Source organism: Coregonus lavaretus (genome assembly GCF_964263955.1).
Source record: "Coregonus lavaretus genome assembly, contig: SUPER_36_unloc_1, whole genome shotgun sequence".
NCBI classification, from domain to species: Eukaryota; Metazoa; Chordata; class Actinopteri; order Salmoniformes; family Salmonidae; genus Coregonus; species Coregonus lavaretus.
In genome coordinates this window covers 2,401,863-2,420,390 of record NW_028167175.1, presented here as the reverse complement: position 1 = coordinate 2,420,390, position 18,528 = coordinate 2,401,863, and the positions used below count along the sequence as shown (strand labels likewise).

At 42.6% G+C, this 18,528-nt stretch overlaps 1 protein-coding gene across 1 annotated transcript; it reads left to right on the top strand.

Moving 5' to 3' along the window:
• Positions 1-1,564: 1,564 nt before the first annotated feature.
• On the top strand, positions 1,565-18,171 carry LOC311111071 (myosin heavy chain, fast skeletal muscle-like; the record flags this gene model as incomplete). The annotated part of the gene is made up of 35 exons (XM_084189068.1): positions 1,565-1,742; positions 4,275-4,302; positions 4,548-4,656; positions 4,763-4,855; positions 5,034-5,094; positions 5,356-5,454; positions 5,668-5,771; positions 6,204-6,342; positions 6,671-6,789; positions 6,898-6,963; positions 7,189-7,492; positions 8,673-8,737; positions 8,831-8,918; positions 9,023-9,140; positions 9,457-9,580; positions 9,954-10,090; positions 10,780-11,035; positions 11,229-11,471; positions 11,795-11,971; positions 12,070-12,215; positions 12,401-12,491; positions 12,838-13,227; positions 13,329-13,455; positions 13,634-13,752; positions 13,906-14,102; positions 14,253-14,436; positions 14,572-14,737; positions 15,064-15,188; positions 15,366-15,674; positions 15,875-16,078; positions 16,237-16,362; positions 16,501-16,671; positions 17,257-17,361; positions 17,450-17,545; positions 18,022-18,171. The coding sequence occupies 35 exons, from the start codon at positions 1,565-1,567 to the stop codon at positions 18,169-18,171; spliced, it is 5,214 nt and encodes a 1,737-aa protein (XP_084045194.1).
• Between the last annotated feature and the right edge of the window lie 357 nt (positions 18,172-18,528).

The following is an 18,528-nucleotide window of genomic DNA, read 5'->3' as shown; positions in this document are numbered from 1 at the left end:
AGGATTAATTAAAATGGAAATGGAAAGTAATCTGTTACTTTATTGTAATTATCCCCTATTCATTTTATAGCAGTTTTATTAAAAACCAGCTGCTAAACGGTTAACTTCAGAGTGTAATAGAAGTTTGAGGCAGCTACATTGCTGTCAGAAATATGAGTGGATAAGATGATTGAAGCACTGTACTGATGTTATGTAAGCCTTAAGAATCCCACTGGATGGTTTTAGCCAACTGAAATGTGAGACCAATAAAAGCCCCTGCAGCATCTTCAATAGATCAGACTGTAGATAAATAACTACACAGTTGATTGAACACTTTGATGAAGCTGTAATTGAAAGCCTAAATGTTTCTGTTCCAGCTTTTAAATATTTATTTAATATGGTTTCACCAGGGTGATAAATCACAAGCATGAGGTGACTGAGGACACAGTTCAGATGTGTTGACAAGCAAAATAGAAAAACATGGGTCAAAATACACATATTAAGTTGTTGATAAAGATTAATGTTACTCAACTAAATCAGGTCAGACTATTATGAAATGTTTTTAGTGGTAGTGGGGTAACATGGACTCCATTACAGTATTTGAGGGGCAATGGTAGTAACATTGGAGTCAATCTGATAACTCAAACTTTTGATACTGTCATCATTATTAGTAATGACATCTCTTACTGATGTTAATTCAATTCAATTCAATTCAGAGACAAATATGACATTAAAAAGTCATGTAATGGGAGTGTTTGCGCTCCTGGAAGTTGGTGGCGCTAGTGAGACACAGAAATACAGAGGTCTCTCATCCCATCCATTTCCTTTACCAGAGTGGTCCATAATTAACTTTTGCTTGGTTGGCACTTTCAACCAGATATAAGCAGGCTGAGACCCCAGCATCCATAAGTCAGATCCCTTCCTTCTCTGTGGTAAGACTCTCCACCTCCTTAGATGTTTCCATTTGTATCATTTTTTTGCGCTCAGCATCTGAGTCAGTAGCTAACTGCACTGTTGGAATTGACTTCTGGACGGACTTATTTACATGTCCCTTGTCAGATTTTACAATATGCAATCAAGTGGCATTCATTTAAAATGTTGTTTTGGGGGGGAAAAAAGGTTTTTGCTTTAAATGTGTTTTACTTCAAACCTGTAGCTTTTATTTAGGGTCAAATGTAGTGCTCCTGCTGTTTGTAAATTGAGGGGGTGGTCTAGAATGTAACTGGGTTTTCAGGGGTATTTATTTGAATTCTTGACAGAATGTGTAGTAAAGTGAGTTGCCATTAGGAAAATGAATGTTACAAGTTGCACCTGTAGTTGAATTGGCCGTAATGATTGTGTTGAATGATGCCATTCAAAACGGTTTTTGTGCGTATTCACAACACCCTAATGTTTCCCAGGGTCCTCCAAGAAGTACAAATTCATCTGTAGGAGGGGAAAAAGAAGGTGAGACAGTTTGAGTCTTCATCAGAAAAGTGACAAATGTTCTGTGAGAGATACCACTCACAGCTCTGTTGACTGGGGAAGAAGCACCACAGAGTCAATCATGTTTCTTGTCTCATCTCTTTCCTAGTGATCCGTCACCATGAGTACGGACGCGGAGATGCAAATCTACGGCAAGGCTGCCATATACCTCCGTAAGCCTGAGAAGGAGAGGATGGAGGCACAAACCGCACCGTTTGATTCAAAGAACGCCTGCTATGTGGCAGACCCCAAGGAGCTGTACCTTAAGGGTCTGGTCACTGCAAGGGCTGATGGGAAGTGTACTGTAACAGTCACGCATCCTGACGGCACTAAGGAGGTAAGCCTGATTTGTGCAATTACTCCATTTCTTGAAATAAACATCAAAATTATCCAAACATGCCAACAGGCAAATTGAAATCAGTAACAAAAGATAGATTGAGAAGGATTCCTCTGGTTTTTTTGTAAGCAGAATATAACCTTCAAACACATACATTTTATCGCTGCTAATTACAAATGTATATGGACTAGTTAAGAATCACCATGTATGTGTCAGTGAGGATAACAAAGTAGTTGGATTAGATGGGGGTATGCAGTTAAAAATATATATTTAAAGATTGAACGGATGGATGAATATGGATGGATGGATGGATGGATGGATGGATGGATGGATGGATGGATGGATGGATGGATGGATGGATGGATGGATGGATGGATGGATGGATGGATGGATGGATGGATGGATGGATGGATGGATGGATGGATGGATGGATGGATGGATGGATGGATGGATGGATGGATGGATGGATGGATGGATGGATGGATGGATGGATAGATGGATGGATGGATGGATGGATGGATGGATGGATGGATGGATGGATGGATGGATGGATGTCCAGAAGTGCATGTTTTATGTACCTTTATTTAATCAGGGAGTCACCATTGAGACCAGTGTCTCTTTTACAAGTGAGCCCTGCATATACAATTTAATAAAATACGTCAAAATCAATTACAATATAAAACTATAGGTTACTGAGCAAGCAATGCGGGGGGCAGCACACTTGAGCAGACCCAGCTCCAATTGGTCAGCCCCTGTGGATATCTAGGTATCTATAGAAAGTAAGGCATCAAGGACTTATTTTTCTGTGAATTACTGAAATACAAAATGTTGACTACCATTTTCAATCTGCAAAATTCCTGAATCAGCGTTCAGCCCACTCTCAGAGATACAAGGGTTAGATGCTCTTTCAAATTATAGCCAGCTGGAATAAAAAGACGATTAAATGCATCAATGATAGCATTTTTGTCCGTAATGGGGCCAGAGTCTGAATGAATTTGTTGGGTCAGAGAGGAGGAAGTGCAACCCATCAGAGATTTGACAGTTTTCCAGAATTTAGCCGGGTTCCCATTACAATCAGAAAGAGTATTTACAAAATAATCAGATTTAGCTTTCTTGGTCAGTCTTACACATTGAGTCCTCAGTTGTCTAAAAGATTACCAATCCGGGCCTAAGCCTGTGTTCCTGGCCTTGACCAAGGCAACAATTCTCTTATGAATGACTTCAGATGAATCAGTTTTGAAGGGGCAATGATTTTCTACAATAGTATTGAAGATATTTGGAAAAAAGCTTAAAGACAAATCAGGTTCAGGAATAGCTGAGATACAGTCAAGGTCACTCAATTATAGATCATGTAAAAAAAGCTTGTTCACTAACGTTTTTTAAGTATTTCTTAATGATTACACGAGGCTTAGATTTATAGATTTTCACATTACTGACACAGAAAAAACGGGGAAATGGTCACAAAAATCCTGTGGGAAAACCCCACCAGCAACATATTCATCTGGCGTTATTGTGAAAATAATGTGAAAATAAGATAAATCAGGGTAGATTTCGATGGATCTTTAGGATTTGGCCGTGTAAGCTCAGTTATCAGCTGAGACAGGTTTAGCTCAGAGCAAATATATTTCAGTGTATCTGACACTGGCATCCTCCAGTCAATAAAATCACCCATCATAAATAGTTCAGATTGACCACACTTAGATACCAATTCAGATAAATTGTTAAGAGCACATGAGAGAGCCGAGGGGGGGTGATGAACTCCCATTAGTGTCAGCTGGTTATTATGACCAAGGCCCACGTTAAGAACGAGACAATCAAACTGCTTAGGGACAGAGGTAGCAAGAGATACAGAAACATTTAAATTGTCCTATGTTGATATGGAGTTGTCATTCCTCACTGTCTTGGCATTACCGTAAGCTTCCAGCAGAGGGTTAGCTGCGTTGATCAGATTCTTAAGAGGCCACTGATGGAGACAAAAACAAGTTGCTCAGAAACTGGTAAAGTGGTCAAGTTAGTTTTCTCGATTGCTTGAACACTTTTCTTGAAACAGGATTCACAGGTGGAGAAAAAGTTTACACAGCCAAGAAAACTGGAATGTGTTAAAAAGCCACAACCTTCCTATATTTTGCTGGGGTCAACTTCCTTCTTGGATCTCAAAGTCCATAAGTGGTTATGGATGGATTAATGGATGGATGGATTGATGGATGGTTGATGGATGGATTGATGGATGGATTGATGGATGGATTGATGGATGGATTAATGGATAGATTGATGGATAGATTGATGGATGCATGGATGGATGGAAGTTAAAATATGCTTTAGAGAGTTATCTACTGTTTTCTAGTCTAGGTTGGAACAGTTTGCTGGTAATATCTGATTTCAGTAACCTTGAATGAAAAATTTTCCTAAATGAAATTCATAATGATGCTATGAATTCAATAATGTACCCAGAATGTTGCTCGAGTATGATAAGCAATATGTTTTTTGGTTACAGACCAGGAGAACCAGTCCGTCCTGATTACGTGAGTTGTGTACTAAAAATCTCACTTGAGAAAGTGTTTCTACTGCAATATGTTGGGTCACTTGGGTGTGATGAAAATATATGACATAATGAATGGATTAGGCTATGCGTAATAATAAGTTGATGAGTGGGAATATTTGTTAATTATTTACTTATGTAAGAAACCAGGTCAACAGTGTATTTTTCAATGCTATTTCTTAGTGAAAGCTAAAACTAAAACCCCTCTTTCTCTGTCATATTAACCAGTGGAGAATCCGGTGCAGGAAAGACTGTCAACACCAAGCGTGTCATCCAGTACTTCGCCACCATTGCAGTTTCTGGTCCCAAGAAGGAAGCAGAGCCAGGCAAAATGCAGGTAGGTTTTACCTTTCTAACACATTTCAGTTTGGTGGGCTGTGTTCAAGCGATTGAGAAAAACTAACTTGACCAGTTTCTGAGCAACTTGTGTTTGTCTCAATCAGGGGTCTCTTGAGGATCAGATCATTGCAGCTAACCCTCTGCTGGAGGCTTACGGTAATGCCAAGACAGTGAGGAACGACAACTCATCTCGCTTTGTAAGTATGAAGGGCATACTGTGAGAAAGTGACCTTAGATTGGAAACAATTATTTCAGTAGTTCCCTTTTGTTATATCAATAGATGTCCAACATTCTGTAACATTTAAAGGGGTCTATCAAAGTTAAATGTTAGATGTATTTAGTTGACCTATTTCTAACCCCCATGCTCTACTATAGGGTAAATTCATCAGGATTCACTTCCAAGGTAGCAAACTGGCTAAAGCTGACATTGAGACCTGTGAGTTGATTAGGATTTTTTCTCAATGCTTTACTAAATTCACACAGATTTTTTTTGGGAGATCATGATTCTCTAATTCTCTCTCTCTCTCTCTCTCTCTCTCTCTCTCTCTCTCTCTCTCTCTCTCTCTCTCTCTCTCTCTCTCTCTCTCTCTCTCTCTCTCTCTCTCTCTCTCTCTCTCTCTCTCTCTCTCTCTCTCTCTCTCTCTCTCTCTCTCTCTCTCTCTCTCTTTTTGTCAATCTCTCTCTCTTTCTCTCTCAGACCTGCTAGAGAAGTCCAGAGTGTCTTTCCAGCTTCCCGATGAGAGAGGCTACCACATCTTCTTCCAGATGATGACCAATCACAAACCTGAGATTGTTGGTATGGCAAAGTAGAGTTACGATAGATTGCCATAGATTTTCTATTATTACCAAAATTACTGAACATTCCGGTAATCAATTACCGATAGCTTTGAAACCTTAACAGTGATATAGTTGAGTCCATCTATTGAGTAAAGGAAGGAGAGATACTGTAAAGGTAGGACAGCACAATTCTAAGAGATTTAAATGACAAGACATTCTCCGTTGTCCATAGAAATGTCGCTCATCACCACCAACCCCTACGACTTCCCCATGTGCAGCCAGGGTCAGATCACTGTGGCCAGCATCAACGACAAGGAAGAGCTGGATGCCACAGACGTGAGTCAAACAAACGGCTAACCAAACTCTAGATATGGAATGGGTAGAACCACCATACACAATGAATGCACTGTTCAATTCCAACTTGGTAGCAGCTGGGAATTTTCATGTATTTTTTTTGTCAGATTATAAATGCCTTGTTTTAGTTAGGCATGAGCCTCAAGGCATTCTTCATGACTTCACACTTCACCTTGAGGCACACACATGTAAGACATCCACAAGAGAGTGCCACTAAGTGCCCTGTGAAACTGTGGAAAACTCCTTTTGTGCTGTCATCTACTAGTGTTGGCCAAGCGTAATCATGTGGCTCTGTGAAAGCCAGTCATATATATCCATCCCATTTGTTCTGGTGAGAGCACAGAATTGTAGTGTACTGTAAGTGAGCAAACTACCGTTCAGTTCATCACTGTTGTACTTCCTGTCAAATACCAGGATGCCATTACAATCCTGGGCTTCAATAACGATGAGAAGATTAGCATCTACAAGCTGACAGGAGCTGTATTGCACCATGGCAACTTGAAATTCAAGCAGAAACAGCGTGAGGAGCAGGCCGAGCCAGACGGCACAGAGGGTGAGTCCCACTCATAGATATACAATATGTAAAGCATTAGTCCCATTCCCAGTCCCACTCATAGATATATAATATGTAAAGAATTAGTCCCATTCCCAGTCCAATCATAGATATACAATATGTAAGACAGACAGCGCCTCATCAAAGACCGGCAGGAGATCATTTATGGAGACCAAATTCCAACCTCCAGAAATGATTTGAAATGATGGATGTGGGTTCAAATCAAAACCTAACCTATAACAAACTTGGCCAAACCCTTTTGTCAGTGTGACATCAGAATCAAGTGATCTTGTGTCCCTGAGTCTGTTGTTGTTGGTTCTCTCTCCAGTGTCTGATAAAATCGGCTACCTGCTGGGCCTGAACTCAGCTGAGATGTTGAAGGCTCTCTGCTACCCCAGAGTGAAGGTCGGCAACGAGTATGTGACCAAGGGACAGACTGTGCCTCAGGTAAGGCGGCCAAACACAGCATCTACCATTTTCTAAACACCGGAAATATTTTGGGGCAAGTGCGTTGCTTGTTTTGAATAGTGATGTCTTCTCACCTTCTCACACGAGGGAATCGTCTGGGCCTTCATTGACTTCGGCATGGACTTGGCTGCCTGCATTGAGCTTATTGAGAAGGTAAACTGTCTGTCAGGATTGTAATGGACCACAACAGCAAAAGCTCATAGAGAGCGCTGTGTGAGATATTACCACAGGGGTACAAGGTATCTGACTGTTGAGAATTCTGTTTCCTATTTTGTGCCCCTAAATGAAGATACTCTGATAATAGCATGCTTGATAAAGGAATACATGTGATCCTAAATGTAAATATCACTAATTTGATATACATCTCTTTTCGTAAAGCCATTGGGCATCTTCTCCATCCTTGAAGAGGAGTGCATGTTCCCCAAGGCTTCAGACACTTCCTTCAAGAACAAGCTGTATGACCAGCATCTTGGGAAAACCAAGGCGTTTGAGAAGCCCAAGCCTGCCAAAGGCAAGGCAGAGGCCCACTTCTCCCTGGTACACTACGCCGGCACGGTGGACTACAACATCACTGGCTGGCTGGACAAGAACAAGGACCCCCTGAACGACTCAGTTCTTCAGCTGTACGGGAAGTCCTCAGTCAAACTTATGGCTACCCTGTATGTCGCTGCCCCACCTGAGGGTAAGACTAGCATCACATTAAAATATTTAAATAAGAACTAGTTACAACTCAGACCCACATTTTCTTTAAAGGGTCAATCTGCAGTTGCTACATCCATTTTTGGACGACATTCATTCTTGAAGAAAATAACTTTCTTGAAGAACATCAGCTTAGTTCAACTGTCGTACCACTTCAGAACCCAAAATAGAAGCTTGTTTTACTCCAATTTTTGTAAACAAAGTGTAGGTAAACAAGCACTTTATAGCCTCAAAACAAGGTTAAAACTATAATGTTGATATCATGGATGGTCAGTCCTTGTGTACATAGCTCTGCCTATGAATTTCAGTGGTTACATTTCTCCAGCCCCATCTCTCAGCTTTTTATAGAAACAGTGGCAGGGAGCATGATTTGTATTGTTTCAACTGCTGATTGCTGCTTTAAAGTCTTTAAATGTATCAACATTTCTCTGGGTTTTTCACTGGGTTTTTGTATTTGGTATTTTATTAGGATCCCCATTAGCTGTTGCAAAAGCAGCAGCTGCTCTTCCTGGGGTCCACACAAAACATGAAACATGAAATAATACAGAACATTAATAGACAAGAACAGCTCAAGGACAGAACTACATACATTTTTTTTAAAGGCACACGTAGCCTACATATCAATACATACACACAAAATATCTAGGTCAAATAGGGGAGAGGTGTTGTGTCGTGAGCTGTTGCTTAATCTGTTTTTTGAAACTAGGTTTGCTGTTTATTTGAGCAATATGAGATGGAACAGAGTTCCATGCAATAATGGCTCTATATAATCCTGTACACTTTCTTGAATTTGTTTTGGATTTGGGGACTGTGAAAAGACCCCTGGTGGCATGTCTGGTTGAGTAAGTGTGTGTGTCAGAGCTGTGTGTAAGTTGACTATGCAAACAATTTGGGATTTTCAACACATTAATGTTTCTTATAAAATGAAGAAGTGATGCAGTCAGTCTCTCCTCAACTCTTAGCCAAGAGAGACTGGAATGCATAGTATTTATATCAGCCCTCTGATTACAATGAAGAGCAAGACGTGCCGCTCTGTTAATGTACTCAAACAATAGGTGTTATTTTACACAATCTCATTGGCAGCATTTGCATTAAGATAAGTGTGAAGTTAACCTGATATTCTCTAATTTAGAATCATATATCACTTTTCCCCATTTTAACAGATACAACCAAGAAAGGGGGCAAGAAGAAGGGTGGTTCCATGCAGACTGTGTCCTCCCAGTTCAGGGTGAGCTTTTAAAATGTGTATATTCAGGCTTTCAAAAGGTGCATTGATTATCAGAAATGATCTCTGAGAAAATGGTTTGTAACCCTCTTACAGGAGAACTTGGGCAAGCTGATGACCAACTTGAGGAGCACTCATCCTCACTTTGTGCGCTGCCTGATCCCCAACGAGTCAAAGACTCCAGGTACAAGAAATATTGAGTTAAATATTACATCTTATCAGTACAGTATCAGTAACCTTAACGAACCAATCTTTAACCTGTTAATGAGACTTGGTTTGTGTTTCCAGGTCTGATGGAGAACTTCCTGGTTATCCACCAGCTCAGGTGTAATGGTGTTCTAGAAGGTATCAGGATCTGCAGAAAGGGCTTCCCCAGCAGAATCATCTATGCTGACTTCAAGCAGAGGTACACACACACAAACACAAATGCACGCACACACACGCACCACACACACAAAGAAAGTTCTGCGCTAAGGGTTTTCCCAGCATCCGTATACATTTACATTTTAGTCATTTAGCAGACGCTCTTATCCAGAGCGACTTACAGTTAGTGAGTGCATAAATTTTTCATATTGGCCCCACGTGGGAAACGAACCCACAACCCTGGCGTTGCTCTACCAACTGAGCAACAGGAGGCTTATCGTTAACGTAATATGACCAACCTATTATAACTTGACATTTACTAAATTTCTACCACATGTTAAACAAGTCTCCTCATTCAGGTATAAAGTACTGAATGCCAGTGTCATCCCCGAGGGCCAGTTCATGGACAACAAGAAGGCTTCTGAGAAGCTGCTTGGGTCCATTGATGTGAATCATGAGGATTACAAGTTTGGACACACCAAGGTCAGTCAAATATCCCCAGCAAAACTGACAACGATAATATAAATTCTAACCATTCAATGTCTCTCCAGTTGATACATTCATCTTTTTATAATTTCTTAAAAATTTGAAAAAAAATTGATCTCAATTAATTATCATGTGCATTGTGTCAGAGTGGTATGGCTGCAGATATCTGTATCAGTGTACATTATTCATCTACAACTGTAAAATAACTTACAACTTATAAACAACCTATCCCATGGTTTGTTTGTAAGCATTGCAATGTTTATGTTGGTGAAATCAATCTAGTGGCGTTGTTCCTCTCTTTCGATTCAACCCTTTCTATCTGTAACCATCTGACAGAGGTTCCATAATTGACCATGTTTACCTGTGTCAGGTGTTCTTCAAAGCTGGTCTGCTGGGTGTCCTTGAGGAGATGAGAGATGAGAAGCTGGCCTCTCTGGTCGGCATGGTCCAGGCTCTCAGCCGTGGATTCCTCATGAGGAGAGAGTTCACCAAGATGATGGAGAGGAGGTGAGGAATAGTAGACAACTTGGCAAAAAATTCCTCAGCTGTATGCAAAAAGTGGCGGGGGTCCCCGTTTTGTTATTCTTTGAATCCCAGAACGTAGCTTTAAAGTCCTACCCTAGTCTCCTTTTCACCTCATTAAACACCTGATTTACTTAACAAAAGGCAGATCTCATTAGGTGCTCCAGGTATCCTCATGGCATGGCACAAGTGAGGGGTGGGGCTTTACTCTTTTGTTCTCTATTGCTCCTCTATTGTTCCTCAAGCAAAGGGGGGAGGCCGATGACATCACAAAGCCACCATCAGACCAACTCCTTGAAGTTTCCTTGAAGTCTTCAGTTCACACTATTTTCTTCAAAACATATATTTTTACCCTTTAGTGTGTGTACTTTACTGTATTTATACTTGGGATATCCCTTTTCCACAGGAAAAGTTCTAAAAACACTGGAGGAGATCTTTAAGCATGCCACTCACCATGCCACTCACCATGCCACTCACCATGCCACTCACCATGCCACTCACCATGCCACTCACCATGCCGCTCACCATGCCGCTCACCATGCCGCTCACCATGCCGCTCACCATGCCGCTCACCATGCCACTCACCATGCCACTCACCATGCCACTCACCATGCCACTCACCATGCCACTCACCATGCCACTCACCATGCCACTCCATCCTTTCTGTCGACCAGAGATTCAGTCTTCACTATCCAGTACAACATCCGCTCATTCATGAATGTGAAAACCTGGCCATGGATGAAGGTGTACTTCAAGATCAAGCCCCTGCTGAAGACCGCAGAGACTGAGAAGGAGCTGGCCAACATGAAGGAGAACTATGAGAAGATGCAGACGGACCTGGCCAAGGCTCTGGCCAAGAAGAAGGAGTTGGAGGAGAAGATGGTGTCCATGGTGCAGGAGAAGAATGACCTGGCGCTTCAAGTCGCATCTGTGAGTGAGCAACGACACTCATAAGAGCCCATTTACACACACATGAACACAGACACGAACACACGCACACTGTGGTTATCTCTTTATATTTCATACATTTAAATCCATTTGCTCTGACCTATTTGACCAAATTAAGTCTATATTTTCATACACAAAGAGAGGCCAATTATATTTTTTCCTGCTCTGAAACCAGGATTCAGAGAATCTGAACGATGCTGAGGAAAGGTGCGAGGGGCTCATCAAGAGCAAGATCCAGCTGGAGGCCAAACTCAAAGAGACGACTGAGAGGCTGGAGGATGAGGAGGAGATGAATGCTGAGTTGACTGCCAAGAAGAGGAAGCTGGAGGATGAGTGCTCTGAGCTGAAGAAGGACATTGATGACCTGGAGCTCACCCTGGCCAAAGTGGAGAAGGAGAAGCACGCCACTGAAAACAAGGTTTCGTAGACAGTCTAACCAAACAATAATCCAAACAATAATCAACTCAAAACAGAAATGGAATTCAAGTTTTTTTGTGGGTGCTGTAAAGATTAAGACACAAAATAGTGTAATTTCATTTGTGGGGTAATCCACACATTCATTACATGTTCTGTGCCCCCCTCCTTTATGACTTCCCCTCAATACACTGGTGTGGAGTACAGTGCCATCTAGTGTTGAATCTATAGTACAGCACTTGTTGACACATTTCTAATATTAATTAAACTAAATCTCCCCTTCATGGTGAAGTGACCAAAGACTAATTTTGTTGTTGCCGTTTTCAGGTTAAAAACCTGACAGAGGAGATGGCGTCTGTGGATGAGAGTGTTGCCAAGCTGACCAAGGAGAAGAAAGCCCTCCAAGAGGCCCACCAGCAGACACTGGATGACCTGCAGGCAGAGGAGGACAAAGTCAACACTCTGACCAAGGCCAAGACCAAGCTGGAACAGCAAGTGGACGACGTGAGTGGAGTTTGACATTTTGGCCATGGTAGTATGTAAGATGATATTATCTTCAATTGTTTAGAGTTGACCAATATATGTGTATTTTTATCTTGTAGCTTGAGGGTTCTCTGGAGCAAGAGAAGAAGCTCCGTATGGACCTTGAGAGAGGCAAGAGAAAGCTGGAGGGAGATCTGAAACTGGCCCAGGAGTCCATAATGGACCTGGAGAATGACAAGCAGCAGTCTGATGAGAAAATCAAGAAGTAAACACAAATCAATTACCACAGTATTACCTGCCATCTTGATCAAAATAATGGTTGTTATTGGCTCATTCTTGAAATTATGAATTTGTATGTGATTCTTAAAAGCAAAGTGAATGGTAATATAGGCTTCCTTTACACTATCTAACCAAATCGAACTTTGCAATCAACGTGTTTGTGTTTGTTAGGAAGGAGTTTGAGACCACCCAGCTCCTCAGCAAGATTGAGGATGAGCAGTCTCTGGGAGCTCAGCTGCAGAAGAAGATCAAGGAACTCCAGGTACAGTACAGGATCTAACCTCCAGTACAGGAAAGCACACACCTGAATAATTTCCTGAAAAAAACGGACACATTTCTTCTGGAAGCTTCTGACGGCTCAGTAAGATGGAAGATGGTGCTTCATGATGGTGCTTCTTTCTATGGAAAGATGGTGCTTCTTACCGTTGATAGTTTGGTTCCGCCTTTGGGACACTGTCTAATGAATATAGTAAATATGTTAGTGTAACTGGCTATGTATTAACACATTTATGCTAAATATACTGTACATACTATTATTATGTAGTGAGGTTCAATTGTTTCAACTGTATTGTAGTGTTCATCCCCCCTGCTCCTGCCCCCTGTTCTAGGCCCGTATTGAGGAGCTGGAGGAGGAAATTGAGGCTGAGCGTGCTGCCAGGGCTAAGGTTGAGAAGCAGAGGGCCGATCTCTCCAGGGAACTTGAGGAGATCAGCGAGAGGCTGGAGGAGGCCGGAGGCGCCACTGCTGCTCAGATTGAGATGAACAAGAAGCGCGAGGCTGAGTTCCAGAAGCTGCGTCGTGATCTTGAAGAGTCCACCCTGCAGCACGAGGCCACAGCCGCCGCTCTGCGCAAGAAGCAGGCCGACAGTGTGGCTGAGCTCGGGGAGCAGATCGACAACCTGCAGCGCGTCAAGCAGAAGCTGGAGAAGGAGAAGAGTGAGTACAAGATGGAGATTGATGACCTCTCCAGCAACATGGAGGCTGTCGCCAAGGCTAAGGTGAGTAGTGATGTTTTGGTCAAGCAGTGTTGAGGAGGGTCAGCTACATTACCATTCAAGTAAACTGAAGTTGACAGGAGTCCCATATGTTTCACTAACAGGGCAATCTGGAGAAGATGTGCCGTACTCTTGAGGACCAGCTGAGCGAGATCAAGACTAAGAATGATGAGAATGTTCGCCAGGTCAACGACATCAGCGGACAGAGGGCCAGACTCCTGACAGAAAATGGTACCATCAACAATGAACAACAAACCAAACCAATGTAGTTCACCTCAGTAGTAAACAATAACATGTGTTGGGGGCTGTAAATTCAGTCCACATAGTTTCTGCCCTACGATACCACAAATACATTTTCAATCTTAGAGAACAGAGACCCCATTAACAAGAGGTCACTCTTTCCCTGCAGGTGAGTTTGGCCGCCAGCTGGAGGAGAAGGAAGCCCTGGTGTCTCAGCTGACCAGAGGCAAACAGGCCTTCACCCAGCAGGTGGAGGAGCTGAAGAGGCAGATTGAGGAGGAGGTCAAGGTAAGGGACCCAAAATGGAAACCACCCACCACAATTTAGAGCTCTATATACATATAGACGGTGACTACGCCACCCTCAGAGACTTCTACTGCCATTTGTTTTACTCTCTATCTAATCTCTCTTTGTCTTTGTCTTTCTTGCTTTCTTTCTCAGGCTAAAAATGCACTGGCCCACGGTGTCCAGTCTGCCCGCCATGACTGTGACCTCCTGAGAGAGCAGTTTGAGGAGGAGCAGGAGGCCAAGGCAGAGCTGCAGCGCGGCATGTCTAAGGCCAACAGTGAGGTGGCTCAGTGGAGGACTAAGTATGAAACTGATGCCATCCAGCGCACAGAGGAGCTGGAGGAGGCCAAGTGAGTTGCACGCAGTAGCAAAAACTCAAATAAATGGTGTGGATGGTGAGGGTGATAGGAGGCTCTGAGAAAATGTTATGTCAATATGTAGTGCAACATTTGTTTCACAACAAATTGCTCACCATAACACCACCTTCTGTTGTCCAACAGGAAGAAACTGGCCCAGCGTCTGCAGGAGGCTGAGGAGACCATTGAGGCGACCAACTCAAAGTGCGCCTCCCTGGAGAAGACCAAGCAGAGACTGCAGGGAGAGGTGGAGGACCTCATGATTGATGTTGAGAGAGCCAACGCAATGGCCGCCAACCTTGACAAGAAGCAGAGGAACTTTGACAAGGTGAACATTTATAAACCTCACTCTAGGTGATATTTTCTGTCTGCTATTTGATCAGTTGTAGTATAATTGTAGCATATTTCTGATTCAGAACCCTCCATCAATGAGTTCTAATGAAAATCCCATGTATTTCCCTAGGTTCTGGCAGAGTGGAAGCAGAAGTATGAGGAGGGTCAGGCTGAGCTGGAAGGAGCTCAGAAGGAGGCTCGCTCTATGAGCACTGAACTCTTCAAGATGAAGAACTCCTACGAGGAGGCTCTGGATCATCTGGAGACTCTGAAGAGAGAGAACAAGAACCTGCAACGTGAGCATTTGACAGCAGTTCTATTTGACTGATGTTTGACTAGTGTTTGAAAATGGAATTAACTGTAATCATCAACATTATATCAAAATTACTATTAAACCATCTCAGAATTTTCATGTAAAGTATAAAATGTTATTTTTTGGAACTTGTAATTGGTATTCCTTTGAATAGCCCAAGAATGTGGGGGAAAATTAGATTTGGAAGACAGTATGAAATGCTGTTAATTAATTAACTGTTATTATGATTCATTATAAACTTCAGTGCATTGGCGATATCCACTGTGAAAATCTCTGAAGTATAATCTGCTCCTGTGTTTGTGTGTGCAGAAGAGATCTCTGACCTGACTGAGCAGATCGGAGAGACTGGCAAGAGCATCCATGAGCTGGAGAAGGCTAAGAAGACCGTGGAGACAGAGAAGTCTGAGATCCAGACCGCTCTGGAGGAGGCTGAGGTACACACTACAGCTGTTTGATAGGAAAAGCAGTGTTACACTAGCCAATGCCAGCTACAGTCTAATGCTCCCCTTTATTGGTGTTTATTGTAGTCATTTATACAGTATGTAATTCCTTGTGTTATACACATCCAAATGTATTGAGCACAATTCGCCTGACTGCTTCTCTTTGTCCAGGGCACACTGGAGCACGAGGAATCCAAGATTCTGCGTGTGCAGCTGGAGCTGAACCAGATCAAGGGTGAGGTGGACAGGAAGCTGGCTGAGAAGGACGAGGAGATGGAGCAGATCAAGAGGAACAGCCAGAGGGTGGTTGACTCCATGCAGAGCACCCTGGACTCTGAGGTCAGGAGCAGGAATGATGCCCTGAGGGTGAAGAAGAAGATGGAGGGAGACCTGAATGAGATGGAGATCCAGCTGAGCCACGCCAACAGGCAGGCCGCTGAGGCCCAGAAACAGCTGAGGAACGTCCAGGGACAGCTCAAGGTAAAGGGACTGGGACATCAGGTTCAACAACCTGAACATGGGGAGGGATTTGTTTGTGAATCAGTAGAAAAGAATAGAACAGAGGAATGGAATAGTGGACTAATATACTGTAGATATTGTGGAAATGTTTACCAATGATCACCAATCCTATCACCCCTACTTCCACAAGTCTAATGATACTATGTAATTGTGAACCCCAGGATGCCCAATTGCACCTTGATGACGCTGTCCGCCTCTCAGAGGATATGAAGGAGCAGGCAGCCATGGTGGAGCGCAGAAACGGTCTGATGGTGGCTGAAATTGAGGAGCTGAGAGTTGCTCTGGAGCAGACAGAGAGAGGCCGCAAAGTGGCTGAGACTGAGCTGGTAGACGCCAGCGAGCGCGTCGGACTGCTGCACTCCCAGGTACGGGTCAAAAGCCATTTCTAATTAAACTCAACCAAGCATACCATTTATACACACATAGAATTTAACAGTGCTTGCGTTTATATTTTCATAATTTCAGCCTTGTGACTTGTAAGTTCTCTTGAGAGTCAAATAAATGGCCTTGTTTCCTCCTTCAGAACACCAGCCTTCTGAACACCAAGAAGAAGCTGGAGACTGACCTGGTTCAGGTGCAGGGAGAGGTGGACGACATCGTCCAGGAAGCCAGGAACGCAGAGGACAAGGCCAAGAAGGCCATCACTGACGTGAGTCCTTGAATTACATCAACTAGATTTGTCCCCAAGGGCCAATGGTAGCTGGGCTGGTTAACCACAACAAATATCTCAAGGGGGCTTTATGAGTGGTGCCAGTTGGTGCATAAATTAAACTAAGTACCATTCCAGGCGGCCATGATGGCTGAGGAGCTGAAGAAGGAGCAGGACACCAGCTCTCACCTGGAGAGGATGAAGAAGAACCTGGAGGTCACAGTCAAGGACCTGCAGCACCGCCTGGATGAGGCTGAGAATCTGGCCATGAAGGGAGGCAAGAAGCAGCTCCAGAAACTGGAGTCCAGGGTGAGTTAACAGCAGGGTGTATTGAAAGACAGACTGCTGGAAATGCATGTGATCATATAAAAATTTCGGGGGAAATGCCCCCTTAAGGAAAATGTATATTTTCTGACAAAAAAAAGCTACTTTTGGTAAGATTTGAATATGGCATACTGGCAATTTTTGGGAAAATACATTTTTAATAAGTGCCCCTGAAGATTAGTGTGTTAAAATACATTGTATACGTTGTATTATTACATTTTTGAGTAATTGACTCTTAAAAGCTAAAGTCTAGGTGTTTAAGCAGTAAGGCATGGAAAGCGCTGGAATTTTTTTTTGTGACATAAAGTGTGTTCTGTTATAGGCAGAGGGCATAAGATTCCCTACACAGGGGCATTGTGTAAGACAATCTCTCTCAATAACCCACCTACATAATGAAAAGTAGTTGTTTTCATTATAGACCCCTCTAATTAAAATGGTAAAAGTATATAGGAACAGACAACAATTGTGCCTCCTTGACTAGCAGAAGAATATACTTCTGTTTTTACAAAGATTTGTTACGTCTGATTTCACCACCTCACATAAATGCCTACCTTTATTTCTTCCACAAAGGTGCGTGAGCTCGAGACTGAGGTGGAGGCCGAGCAGAGAAGAGGTGTAGACGCAATCAAGGGAGTCCGCAAGTATGAGCGCAGAGTCAAGGAGCTCACTTACCAGGTAAGAACATGTGCCTTCTTCACACACTAAAGCACACTGGTTTGTGTATTAAACTATGGGGTATTGATTCTTTGATCTTCTCTCACAGACTGAGGAGGATAAGAAGAACGTTGGCAGACTTCAGGACCTGGTAGATAAGCTGCAGTTGAAAGTGAAGGCCTACAAGAGGCAGGCTGAGGAAGCGGTGAGTCACAGACTTAGTCAAATACTCTGAAAGCTTACGTTCCCTAGTAGACATTACAAAACTTCATGTCCAGGCAGTTTAGTTGAAGTGTTGCTACTGCACATCAGTCAACAATGACTCAGTTGATAGTGCAAGTAATTGCTGAAGCAAGTAATTGCTGAAGAAATGTATGCACAGTGACTCCTCTGCCTATGTGTTACCAATTTAAAAGAGAGGGGGTTGAATATTATTTAGCTTTGTGCCGGGGGCTGGTCTAGTGGTAGTGCTGCCGCCCCTATATCACATATGTCCCTGGAGGCAGCAGTTTGATCCCTCTGTTCCACCACTCACTTTCTCTGCTATATCATCTATCTCCCTATATACATTGCTATCCTAAATATATCAATAAAAAAACTTTCAAAATAATATTAATTTGCTATCTGAAGCTTCAAACTTTGAATACTGATGTTATGCTCTCCTCTGTTTATCTCACCCAGGAGGAAGCAGCCAACCAGCACATGTCTAAGTTCAGGAAGGTTCAGCATGAGCTGGAGGAGGCTGAGGAGCGTGCTGACATCGCTGAGACTCAGGTCAACAAGCTCAGAGCCAAGACCCGCGACACTGGAAAGGTACAGGACTGCTGCTAAACGTACACTTGACTCGTGTTCAAATATGACCACATCAACACCACCTATGATTCATTCTTCACAGTAGTCAATACTGACATTTTACACTCACTCAAAGGTATTTAAGATCTCTGAAAAACACATTTCAGGACAGGGTAAATAAAAAATCTAAATAAAAGATTAATCCAAATTTAGTTGGTACAAGCTGAGCACTGAATCTTAAATGCTTTATCCATTATATTCTATCCAAGTCTGTCCATATATTTATCATGTTCATTATTAATACTGATCCATTATATTCTATCGAAGTCTATCCATATATTTATCATGTTCATTATTAATACTGATCCATTATATTCTATCCAAGTCTATCCATAT